Below are 13843 nucleotides of genomic sequence, written 5' to 3' on the forward strand. Positions count from 1 at the left end.
GAGCTGGATCCTCTGAGAAACCTAAATGGAACTGGTACGAGAAAATAAAAGACAAACACCAAAATGATGTACCGAGACCATAATGCGCCCGGACGTCTAGAGATGAATAAGTATTGAACAAAATAGGCAACAAAAAAAGGAACAAAGACAGACAAACCTCCAGACAAATGGAATTGTTAATTACAAAGAAAGATGGACACATGGTAAAAATGAAGCTGGATGAAACCGTGTGGAAGAAGGAGAGTTTGAAGGACAGGTCCTAGTAAAAAGGGAAGCAACAAATGGCCACAAACAGAGAGTGAGAGAAAGAGGTAGCTGGACCCAAAAAAAAGAATTTCCCTCAGAGCAGCTGCAGCAGCCAGTAGCTATGAAAAGCAATTTCTTCACATGACCCTCATGCTCTCCACTCTAGTGGCAGAGTCTGACCACATCCATTGCTGTCCCAAAGTCTTATTATGTCAGTTGGCAGTTCATAGTGAGGTGGTAAATACTAGAGTCTCCATATTTCACCACAGTGTGACTCCGAGCCAGGATGACAAATGGCTGTTCAGGAATAAGGCGGATTATGGAACCAAGCCTGATTAGGCTTTTCAGCATAAAACCCCCCCGCATATATTACTTATGAGTGCATATCCCCAAGTCTCAATACACACTATCTGATGCTAATTGTTCACATGTTCAAATGGAACGGGATGACTATAACATCAGCATGGTCAAAGTTACAGTAATAAAAGGAACACTGACGGTAGGTCCTCCAGTCGAGATGCTTCATGGCGGGAATCCAGAAGGTCATATCCCATCTCGTTGTAGATCTCCAAGTAGGAGATGTGTGTGGTATAAACCATACTGCTGTCCTGTGGAGCATAAAAGTAGTATGTAAGTATGTATTTAACTGGATAAAGATTGAATTCAACAAGGATTCATTTTTAAATCAACCTCTTTAAACGTCAGTTTAGTTTTTACCTGATTAAAATGAATTATGTTGCAGAAAAAAATCCTTTGAATTTAAAAATGTGACTCAGTATTAACTTTAAACTTACACTTTAAAATGGCAGTCTTTTTTGGGATGGACCAAGCAAAATAATCAAGTTTGTTTCCTATCAATACACTTGGATTTACTAAACAGAGAAATACAAACTGATCTGGATTTGCTCATTTAAAAACATAAAAGAGTTCTCTGTTGGTGCAACCCAGCCTTAGTGTTGTTGTTGCTTTCTGGCAAAAGCAAATGTTTATGTAGGTGCTGTAGAACAGTGTAATTAACGATGACAGAGAGAAACAATAGGGTTCATGTTTCTTGAATGGATATGTGTGTGGCCTAAAATGAAATGATAGAGAAAGCTTCCCTCTGTTCAGACCTGGCTGAAGCGTTCGTACAGGTATGAAAGTGTGCGGGGGATAATTCCACGATCACTGTAGTGCTCGGCCCCTCCTGTGATGGTAAACGTCTTCCCACTGCCCGTCTGGCCATAGGCAAATATGGTGCCATTGTAGCCAGCCAACACACTGTGCACACACAAACACACAATACAAAAACAGAAAGGTCAATCATTTAAAAACCTTGAAAAAATAATTGCAATCGAAAGAGGTCAGTGGTTAACCTTGAGCAGTGGCGTTTCTATATGTGCAAAAGTGGTGGGGCACAAAAAACTTAGATGTCTATATATAAGCTTCTGCAGTGAGGTTCATGGCTGGTGAGGCACTGGCACTGACTCTTCAGGTTTACAAATATTGTATTTTGACCTAAATCAAAATCTAATATTATTTTCAAAAGCTTTTTTTGTCTGATGCTTCAATTAATTTTAACAGACAGTTCAACAGAAGGATACCCAAAAAATGTAATTTTATCATCTGTTAAACCCCGAGCCTGTTTTTCAGGTTTCAGGCTCGAAAATGACATGCCCAGAACAAATGACTGTAACTTCACTTCTAAAAGGTTTATATGAATAATCTTTGTTATCAAAGCAAGGTTACATCTGTGAGTTGGATGTAGAAGTGTCAGAATCAATATAGATGTTTCTGTGTCAGAGTAAATTCAGATGGAACATAGCAAAAAAATGTAAATTCCTGTCTCCGCCTAAAGAAAACCCATTACTTATAGTGAAGACCAACCTTGAATGATGGGTTAGTAGCCTAAAAGCTTTAGGAATCCAAATTATAACATATAATAAGTACCCTGTATCAAGATTGAGGCAAAACAAGTGACATTTGACCTTTTTAGAGAGGTTTATGAAAATAAAGTCCAGGCGGAATAAGCTTTGGGCACATTTGGGCCCATTTGGGCCCATCAGTGCCATTTGACATTTTTCAGATACCAGACTATAAAAATCATTGTATTACATTGAATAATCACTATAGGTATTCATTCCATTAAAAAAAAAAAAATTAAAAAAATGTAAATAAAAAAAAAGATTCTTAAAAAAATATTAAAAATATTTGTGTGAGTGTGTATAAAAAAAATCAGGGTCCCCGTCGGCGGGGACCTTCGGGCTTAACAGGTTAAATATTGAATTGTTCTCTCTTAGTAAGATCCCATTTTCAATAAAATGGTGGTCTTACCTTGACTTGAAGATGAAGTTCATTTGCCTATCCTTCTGGACAAAGATCTCTATTACTTTTTTGTAAAAGTCCTGCCTATCTTCTTGTAGTTTCAAAAGTCTATCATAAATCTAATCGATAGATTTATGATTCGAAAATGATAAAAGTAGGATATTATCCGGCTGAACAAATGCATATATGCAACCAAACAACAAAGTGGGCCTAAAGGTAATTAATGGCCAACAGTGGAAAGAAAGGGACTGTCGAGGGTACCCTGAAACAGAAGCCGAAATTCTGGGTGAATTGAAACTGACACTTTAAATCCACAGGGAAGGATGGCAGTGAATGGAGAGCGACGGCTATGGCGACAGACGTCTGCCGGTGACGGAGGAATGTCTCGGAGTATGAGTGAAGGAAAAGGCCTGAACCCACTCAACTAGGCAGGGCCTGGTACATTTTGGTTTGGCACTGAATCGTTATTCTGCACGTGCACAGGGCCATGGAAACCAATGGTATCTTGTACCATTTGAATGAAAAAACTATGAGGTAATATAAATTGGCGAAAAAAACTGTTCTCTAGTCTTGGTAATAAAGCAGGACAAATTGTCAAATGACTGAAACACAAGCTCTGACCATAGGTGAGGATAAACTGACTTGACAATTAACAAACAAGGATATCTTGATACTATATTTGTTAGGGTAAATTATAAAACACAAGCCTCTCACTTATCCTAATTGAATTACTGACCCAGAATTAGAGCACTGTGGGTTTCCTGTGTACTGTACAATTCCACACTCTGCATGTGAAGAGTAAGCAAAAAAACTGCATGTCAGTATATATATAAAACACTACGTCCACTCATGGTGGTTGGTTGGCCGGTCAATGGGCGTCCATTTAGTCTGCCGTGAGTCATGGGCAGTGATTGGCAGCGGGGAGGAAAGACACAGGCTCTATGTTTAGTTTAATGTCAGAGCTAATGATGCGGCCTAGGCACTGCCACTGAGACTTGGGCGTTTCCCAATGCTTGTTCCTGTTTACACTTCAGCTCTCCTGGAGATTGGCAACTTGTCGTCGAGTAGTTATTACGGTTCTTTATTTGAAAAGCAGTAAGTCCAATCGTTTACTTTCTTTCAAGTATTAGGTTTAAGGATACAAATGCACAGACCCTAATCCTTCTTTGCACTTCAGCTACTGGTTTCACAGCCTTGTGAAATGGGATTACAATCCAGATAGAGGCTTTGCCTTGCCAGCCCAACATCGATATGTTGGCTCTTCCTCTACTGGAGCTATTAATGCTGGTTGTTTTGAAACTACTGTGTTGGGGTTGAAATTGCTGGTTTCGGTTACACCACAGCAGAGACAGAGACTAGAACGCAAGTAAACGACTTGCAGCTATTGGCTAAACTTGGTGTGCGCAAAGTATGACAGAGTACCAACCAAAACAACAACCTGACAGTTATTGCTAGTTGAGAGGATAGGCGCCTTCGTGCATGAAACTGAGTTTTAGTGCGGTGACAGCGAAACGGCTTCGATTCAAAGCAATTCCACGCTAAATCTGAATAAATGTTTCCCGACTGCAGGGGCTTTAGGAAAAACTATCTGTCACTCCAAATTAGACTCAGTTTGTGATTTCTGTGACCAGACGTGCTTCTGTAACTGGGACCACGTCAATATCAACATAAGCTTCGCTTCCGAGTTATCAGCACACCAGCTGGGCTTCACATAGCTTATTACACGTCAGTCCACGCTCAAGTGACTTCCCGTGTCTCTTTTATTACTTTTTGGATATGAGGCCTGAGCCTATTGCTGTGATTGTGTTTGAGGGAAACACAAATGAAATGGCAGGCAGAGTTATTCCCCTTACTTTTACTCACTGTGCGGAGAACAGATTTAAATGGTTCACACGTTGTGGAATTTAGAGCATTCATTGTGTAAACGAGCGTCCTGCAGAGGGGGCAAGGCATTGACAGTGGACTTAGAAATGTCTGATTGTGGAGACAAATGGGTTCTGGCTAGACTGGATGACTAGTGTCTTTAAGACTGCAGAGTCATATCAAAGGCTAAAATACGCCAAGCTTAAATTGATTTGGCAAAGGACATCGCCTGGTTGTGACTGAAACTTTAAACCTGATGTTTACCATCTGCCCCAACAGAGACTGTGAAAAGGTTAGCTGGGCAGGACAACTGAAAACACGAGTCTGTGAACCCTGTGTGAGTCAGGTCCAATACATCCGAGCCCTTAGTCAGCCGATCCAGATGTCTCACCATGCTGTTTATATGTCTCATATTAGCAAAGATAATTCAAAGCACTTGGGGAATTCCACAAATAGCCCCTATTGTGACTAATGGCGTTTTTCCACTGCAGCACGGTTTAAGCTGGCAGGGTTTAAGCTTTTGTTTGCTTTTCCACTAGGGGTAGTTCCGGCTCAGGGCTACTTTTTCACCTTTTTTCCGGGCCTCCAAAATCGAGGTTCTTACCGGGCTGAATATGCTAAACTAGTGACGTAAACACTGGATTGCTGAATGGTCAGAGAGAATCGCTGGCAAGGGGGCTACAACTACAACAAAATGAACATATTTTACCGTGATTTAATTGTAATACACGTTTCAAAATGATGCCGAAGTAACAACATACTGATACCGGTTAGTAATGCTTTGACAAGTCTGCAGACAGACGGCAGGCGAAAAACCTTTTAAAATGCATGTTTTCTGAATGGAGATCGGATCGATCAGGCTAAGCTAACGTTGTATATGCTCCGTCCACACTCACAACGGCCTATACAGACATAAATAAACCAACGACTGTATTCTCCATGACACAGACAGTCTGTGGTTTCTACTTGTTTAACTTTTGTCTAGTTTCTAAACAGATATGAGGAGCTGTGAGCTCGGAGTGCTAACAGCTAACGGCTGATGTTGGTTTTGTGGTTCACATTGAAGATGACGTCACGGCAGTTTTACGCAGCGTCGCTCCGCCCGCCGAACAGCCGATCGCCCGCCTACACTGCATTACTATAATTACTACCCCAGTTCCTAAACTGTAATGGAAACGCAGCATAAAGTGAGCCTGGCCTACCAAGGCCTAACCATACCGTACTAAGCCGTGCTAGGTCCTGCAGTGGAAAAGCGCCATAAGAAGCCTGGGGAGGAATGGAGGTGGTCAGGCTAAATTGAGCCATGGGGAGGAAAAAAATGTTTGTAACCCGTTGTGTTAACCGGCTGCTGGGTAAATGTGTGTTGTGTAATAAAACAAAAAAAATGTTTTAATTGAAATGGACCTCACTGTTGAGATATCTTACATGGCAGCGTGCGTTGAAGCTTGCCGGTGGCCGTGTCTGGCGCGCGACCAACAACCAATCACATTAATCTCTCGCCCCGGACACACAAGCACGCGGTTTGATTGGCTAGAGCTTGTACTGGCATATGTTTTGATTGGCTGGCGCTTCCGTCGAAGCTTGAAAAGTTGAACTTTTCTCAACTTTTGAAGCGAGCAACAGAGGCAAAGCGACGCGACGGAACCACAATGCAGTTCGGCAAAGCCTGACGTCACCCCATTCAAAGTGAACGGGAAGCGTCTCCGTTGAAGCAACGCACACTGCCGTGTGGACGGGCCGTTAGAGGCAAAGGAAGCTTTATGCCACAATGAATCTAGTTGGAAGTAGGAATAATGAAATGTAAATGCAAATCATGTTGGATTGTTTGAATGTGTAGACTTGAACTGTTGATCATGCGGGCCAGATTATTCAGCAGGTTACTTTAATGAATGGTGTCCTCATGCATGACATGGAACAAAAGCTCAAAATGATTGAGTGGCTACAGTGTTGCTCCTGTGTTGTGGTTGGAAAATGTTCTCACACTCTCGATGGCACAGTGGGCCATTTTGCCTGCCAGCTCAGTCCACTTAGTGGTTAAAGTGTGTAAAGCAGGCCAAAAATCACTGACACCCTCCATTTTCATCTTAAAGAAAGCTGAGCTTTACTAACTTCCTGTCAACAAGGATGGATATACCCTGTGTGGCCTGACCAAAACGTGATGAGAGGAGCATTGCAAGAAACAGGTGGGCAGTGAATTGTGAATAGAATAATCAAAGGATGTAGTTGTAAGGTTAACAAAATGTTTTTATATATATATATATACTTTCAAAATGAACTGCATTATATAGTAGTGTATGTAAGTATGATGTATTTTTCTGGAAGTTAGCAGGACATTTAGTTATTCGTTAGCAATCCCATTTTGCAAGACATGTTTGTCATTTATAGACATCCTTCATGTCCAAGAACAAAATAATTAAAACTCCAAAGCTTGCACTAACCACAGACCTTAGTTAAGGCAACTAACCAAGAACCCTTTTCAAGAAACCCATTGACATCGAGACAAAATGCTCACTCATTTCCTAGACTTTGGGTTCATTGCTACAGCACTGAACATTTATTTGCATTTTTCATTATGGTAAATGGAGTGTACTTATATAGCGCTTTATCCAGTCTTTAAGACCCCTCAAAGCGTCTTATACTACATGTCGTTCACCCATTCATACTGAGCAGTGTATGTTAGGACATGCACTAACATGCATACACATTCACACACCGTTGGCCATGCCATCGGGAGCAACTCAAGGTTAAGTATCTTGCCCAAGGACAGTTGCCCTATTTATAAGAAGTGTTATGTCAGAAAGACGTTACCTGTCTGCCACTGGTTTGGCAATGTTTTCAAATACCTCTTCTTGTTCAACAGCTTGATCAAACACCTTTAGGAACCTGGAAAAAAGGGAGAAGAACAAAGACAGTATGACACATTGGCAGAATACAACACTTAGCTTTCATTTATTTTACTACAATAACATACAGTAAGTATACATTATCTCAAAGATCCAGGGTTCAACACAATCACCCACAGCAATACCAAGTAAGCACAGACGGCAAAGTATTTAATTTCCCAGGTGGACGAGGAGGAGTTTAGTCATTCTGTTTTCTAGCGCAGCTCATCATGTTCTATCCCACAGAAAGATGTGGAGGAATCCGCCCAGGAAGATTGTTAAATGTGGAAATTGTATTTCTTTAAGGGCACAAGGGAACCTCCAAGGGTTATAATAAGACGTGTGGTTTTCAAAGGCTCTCAGTGTCCACTGCTGTCTGATTTCCTAACTGTGAATGTAGGGCTTGGAAGCGTGGCACTGGCCCTGCCCTTAGGGTATATAAGGCTGCAGCTCTCACCACCAGCGTTAGACAGATGTGTTGGCTCTGCACTGACAACTGCTGGATGAATTATTCATGGTAAAGGTTCTCATGAAACTCTGGTAGTGTAAATTCTGGTGGACAATACATTTTCTTTTATGTTGTATGTTATTTTCAAACTCTACAGTTACGGTACACAATTCTACCATAAGCTCTTAAGCTTAATCGTTAAAAATAAAATAATCATACACATCGTTTTGGACTACTGCGTATAGTCTATATCTAACCCTTTTGGGGATCATTCACCTACTGTTCTCCTCAGGCCCTCAATGTGTTCTAATTTAAATGTTGTTTGTCTGTGTATGAACAGAATCAACACATGTAAGCACAATTGAGTGCTGACATGTTCGTGCAAATAATTAGTTATAATGTTTCCTTCAAATCTACAGTCATGTTAAACTGAATTGAAATTACAATAATATGTTTATCATATATAAAAAAAATTTTGAATGATCTTTATTATATCACAAAGCTTTTGGCCTTTAAAAAAAAAGTAAACACCTACACACTAACAGTCTGGTGCTCCAACCTCTATAGACTTTTGGTACTCATTTCAAGTGTAACATATTTGTGAATGAGCCCCCTGATTTGAAGGAAATCATTACTATAATACTATAATGTAATCATTAGTTGGGATGCAACTATTGATTATGTTCATTAATGAATGGTCTGATGACAATTTCTTGTCAATATAAAAAAAATGAATCGCTTGGTCAAAAAAACGTGTCTATGTCAGTCCAAAACCCCACACTATGCACTTACTATGATATAAAACAGAGAAAAGAAGGACATCGCTATATTTAAAAAGGTTAAAACATTAGATTCTACTTTTATTAACCAACTGTTTATCATACAGATGTCCATTTCTCTTCATCGATGATAACAGGATTAGTGAACTAATCGATGCGGTCTTCCATCTAAAACCCCTCCAGTTTAATTTGATTTAGATTCATTTATTGGGAAACAAAGCAAATGGAAGGTTTTACGGGTATTAATAAAGGAACCTGACACTCTACCTGAACTTGTAGCACTCCCTCTTGTTGTTGACAAAGCCATCAGCGAGGTCCCGGGGAACCAGGAACTCCAGAAAAGCACCTGTCTGCTCCTCATTGTCCACAGAGTACACCTGAGGGAGCCAGACGCAACATGAGACAGTACAGTGGAAAACAGGCTTATATTACTGTCACGGCATGGGAGTCTTGGGAGAGGGCTTGTTTTGGTTCGAATTCTAGAATAGACATAAAGGCATTCATCCATTCTTTTGAAAGGGTTGTCTCCTACAGTATATTCTCTGTGAATTGTTTGCAGTCATACTTATGGTACTATACATGCAGGCCAACTTAAACACAAAGACAATACATCATGTTATGTTTGAAATATAAGTTTGGCCACTCGTGGTTTGGCTAACGCAAGCGACAAAATGAAAAGATGGAGTTTATGAAGCATTTATCCTGTGGAAAGCAATAGAACGCAACGAGCAATCACGATCAGGCTAAACAAGCTCTGCAATATTACCTCCGCTCACCGAAGCCTCAGGGGAGACAAGAACAGCTTCAGAACCTTAAACCAATATAGATTGAGCTTTAGCAGAGAGGACATTTAAAGTGAGGCTGGCTGGGTCAAACTAAACTCGACATATGTTCTGGCATATGTTTCAGATGCTATTTTAAGTCCCCAGGGATTCAGGAATAAAATATAAGACCTAAATGATTGGATTGTTTTTTGTTGCCAGTCTGCTAGCAGTATCGCCTCCTGACCACCACTGCTCTGTGGACAGAACCTCAAAAAGCCCCAAGGAGGAAGCTGTGCTCATTTCATTTTGTAGGATATTGTCAGCTCAGGCTAAAGTGCCACAGAAACCCTCAAAGTAATGTGATATTTGTACTCGATCAGCTGTCATGCTCACACAAAAACCTGGATTTAAGGAAGAATATCAAGCGTGCTGCCTGCCAGTGGGGGAGGCACATGGGCATAGACTTTTGTTTTTACATATCTATTTAATAAAAAAGGGACTTTATCTGATAAAGCATTAAACTTAGCAAGAATAGATGCTATAGCAAGGATAGATGCTCTATGTAAACTGTAGTCGCTGTAAATATGCTGTATGATGTCCTTTTTGTTTTTCTGTTATATGTATTCATGTGGAACCTACTTGCAGCAGGTCACCCTTGAAAAAGAGATCAATGATCTCAATGGGATTCACCTGCATAAATAAAGGTTTGAAATGAAATGAAACATGTGAGCACTTTAATGCAAAACACCTCACCAGAATGAAGAAAAAAGGTCTTACGGATACTTATGTTTCACCTTATTCACTTTAATGCAGTTTAACCCTGCATTGGTTGTCACTATAAATCTATTTTGAACTGATACTTAATACCATTGGTGGAATGTAACCAAGTATATTTACTCAAGTACTGTACTAAAGTACAATGTTGAGATAATCGTACTTCTCGAGTATTTTCACTTGTGAAAGTAAAAGTATTGCTAAAGTATTGCTACTTTTACTTCATTACTAGATTTACTTCTTCCACCACTGATAAGTACACATTTAATTTCCATTGTGGCCTTAAAATGGCATTTATATTCATCTAGATATAAAAAATGAACTTGGAAACAAAGAAAAGTGTGAGTTCTGTGCACAAAAGAAGCTACATAAACATACTGAACCTTAGCTAAAATACTAGCTAGAAACATCTTAAATGTAAACATTTCTAAATTGGTATACTGTAGGACAAAAAATAACATTTAGCAGGAGATAAAGTATGCTCACTTAACCTTGTCATTTTCTAGTTGGTTTACTGTATGGTGTAAGTGACAACGAAGACCCTTTTCAAATATGTTGGCAAGTGATAAGAAATGCACAGGTGTAATGAAAGCATTGATTAGGCCATGTTCCATTCAGGTGTGCTCGTTCCAGGGCCTTGCCACTGACATGTTCATTCTTGTTCAGCTGAATGATTTATAGGGACACTTAATGGAAGGAAGCCATCATTAGTAATGCCATCAGTTACATGGGACGTTTCTTGTTTGAACATTATTAAACATGTGTGCACTTTAATGCAAAATAACCCCTCCAGCAAAACATTTAAAAAGTCTTAAACTGGTTGCTTATGTTTCATACTAATCGCTGTAATGCAACCTAAATACCTATTTAGCAGGAGATAAATAAAGTGTGCTCACTTTACTGGGTTTATCATTATTTGTTGTATTTTTTACTGTACGGAGTAAGTGACAACGAAGACCCTTTTCGAATACTGTATGTTGGCATGTCATTGCAATAAATGCACAGGTGTATTGAAAAGATTAATTAGGCTACATTCCAGTCAGGTGTGCTAGTCCCAGGGACCAGGTAATGTTATGTTAACTGTCGTTCACCTGAATGATTTATAGGGACACTTAATGGAATGAATTGCCATCATTAGTAATGCCATTAGCTAGTGCTTTTCCTGCTGTGACATGTCGGTTGTGAAAAAGTTATGTAGACATTGTAAACACAACTTTGGTAGACTGACATTACTTATCGACAGGTGTGTGTTTAGCAGTTCAAACTGCAGTTTTTTTGATGAAATGCCTAACTTTGAATATTTAACGTTATATGAAAAAATACCAGCGTGCTACGTATTTAGATAGGCCTTGTTAAGATAACGCCAACATTAGCTAGCTTAAATTGACATCCTGTCGAGCATTATGTTATCAACTTTGTTGTTAAGTTGTGTTTAAAATGCTATTGTACTTGCCAACTTACCGTTGTATTTTTCTTGGTAGGTTTAATGCGGCCATATATCTGTATCGTCTGTTTCACCATTTTGTTCCGCTAAAAAAATGAAATTATCGAGTGAGGTTGGTGTTTTTATACACATAGCTGGTTAGCTCGTTGGCTAGCGTTAGCTCTCATGTCGGCGTTGTGCTCTTGTGGTTTGTAGCTGGTTGCTAGGTGACGGCGGTAACCTCCACTGACAAAGATCGTCTATGCATTTGAAGATGATTCAACTGAGTAAAACAACCTTCCCTTTCATACTTCTCACTCTCTTTTTCACAAATGACTGATGGTGTGAGTCAGAGCCAGTTCAGATATCGAGATTTGAGCTGTGTCAATAACTTTAAAGGGATTGTTAGATGGGTGAAAGTAAAACAAAGGATTCATAGCTTCTCTATTTTCCTCTGATGTTCGTTCTTCTCTATACAGCAGGTGTTATGTTATTCGAGAAAACAAAAGCTCAATCCATTTCAGTGACTCATCGATGGGTTTATTGACCAAATGTAATATGCCCTGTCGGCACTCCCACATTAGGCCAATGACAGTTACTCATGATGCAAATAGCTGCAACCACCATTGACAGATGGGACATTCATAGATCTATTAGAACACCATTTCTATGCTGTGATGCTTTTTAGCTATGTTGCATAAAACCTTTAATTAAAATGAATACTGTTTTTACTACTAAGTGAGGCCCACCCCCAAGCCAGGAATGCCGCATGGTTTCAGGGTGGCATCAGGAGAATGTATTATGTTTGTTCCAGTGAATTCCTTGGTGCCACAGAAAATTCTTGCGTGGTTCCTTGTTTTCAATAGACTTGCGTGTGTGTGCATGTGTGTCTTGTTGTGCATTGTTATCATATATTGCTGCTTTCAGTGGGCAGGTTGTTTAAATGTGTATGTAATCATATACCAAGATTGCTGTGTGGCATTATAGGAGTGTGGTTGCCTCTGTAGTATTTCTTAGACTATTGTGTGTGTGTGTTTTATGGAGTTGGAAGAAAGAATGAGAAACCTAAGATTGTCTAAGCTTGCCTAAGCTACCAAATTTAAAAACGTACCAAACTGAAAGATATCATTTATTTTTGCCATTTTACGATAAAGGAAAACAAATGCTGGATAATCTTTTTATGACGTCAGGACTATTAAAACAACTTGCCATGTTGATACTCATCAGTTCGCATACCCGTTATTACCAGATACACGTCAAGATAAATATGCTGCAGGTCATTATGTTAAATTAACCCAGAGAATAAAACTATGAGGTAAAAGCTGTTTGTTCATGTTCACCGAATTCAAGCTACAACTGGCAGCACCTTGTAGCCAAAAGCAAAGGTGGTGAAGGGTATAGTGTCACGTAATCAAAATGTGCAAGCAGATGCTTTGTGTTTAATTGACTCGGCAATTATCCTCACACGAAACTCTCATGAATGCTTGTCCCTGTTTAAGTAGTCCTTAAGTAATGTGTGGAATTGTTTATATATGTAATACAAATATTTGCTTTGGGAACAAGGAGAAGAAGGTAGGCCTCTGTTTTAAAGTGTTTTGATTTTTTTAATAAAACCTTTAACAACTCAATGTGTATAATACATTATAAACATACCTCTATAAGCCTGGTAATCATATTTGAGGTACTCATTATTGGCAGTCACTCACTCACATTTTTGTTTTGCAAGAATCCCAGTGTAAAAATGTGTTATACATTATGATTTTTATTAAATGCATTATTCTCACTGTTATATTGCATTTTAATGTGATTTTAATGTTACTCTAGTCATTATGGATTGGATGGATTGACTTTATTAATCCCCGTGGGGAAATTGTTTCTCTGCTTTTAACCCATCCTAGTGTTAGGAGCAGTGGGCTGCCATTATGTACGGCGCCCGGGGAGCATTGTGGGGAACGGTGCCTTGCTCAGGGACACCTCGGTAGCACTTGCTCTTGCCGGGACTTGAACTGGTGACCTTCCAGTTGCCAAGCCAAGACCCTATCGACTTCGCCACCACCGCCCTGGTGCATTATTTACTTTAAGTAATTTTGTGTTTTCACATCACTTAAAGCACACAGGGGCCTTTAAGAACAACACATATGCACATTATTAAGCAATATAACATTGATTTTAATGCATTACAACTTGGAAAATTACAATACACTATCCTTGCAACTGAAAATGAAGAGAATGTTCAGCAATTATTTGATAATATGATACTTGATAGTTGTTACACATCATACAAAATATTTGGAGTGCATGTTACTATAGTTATACAGCGATATAAACAGATTATAACAAATGTAGTATGTTAGTGATGC

General features: G+C 39.4%; 1 protein-coding gene across 1 annotated transcript in view; it reads right to left on the bottom strand.

The window, feature by feature from the left end:
- LOC139436024 (kinesin-like protein KIF6) overlaps positions 1 to 11710 on the bottom strand; it is a 12944-nt gene extending 1234 nt beyond the window's left edge. The window contains exons 1-5 of the mRNA XM_071207170.1: positions 11522 to 11710; positions 8790 to 8899; positions 7222 to 7296; positions 1359 to 1506; positions 745 to 854 (exon numbers count right to left, since the gene is read on the bottom strand). Coding sequence (XP_071063271.1) covers positions 745 to 854; positions 1359 to 1506; positions 7222 to 7296; positions 8790 to 8899; positions 11522 to 11581 — 503 coding nt within the window. The 5' untranslated portion in view covers positions 11582 to 11710. The remainder of the gene's footprint in view (positions 1 to 744; positions 855 to 1358; positions 1507 to 7221; positions 7297 to 8789; positions 8900 to 11521) is intronic.
- Between the last annotated feature and the right edge of the window lie 2133 nt (positions 11711 to 13843).

Source organism: Pseudochaenichthys georgianus, chromosome 22 (genome assembly GCF_902827115.2).
Source record: "Pseudochaenichthys georgianus chromosome 22, fPseGeo1.2, whole genome shotgun sequence".
Taxonomy (NCBI): Eukaryota; Metazoa; Chordata; class Actinopteri; order Perciformes; family Channichthyidae; genus Pseudochaenichthys; species Pseudochaenichthys georgianus.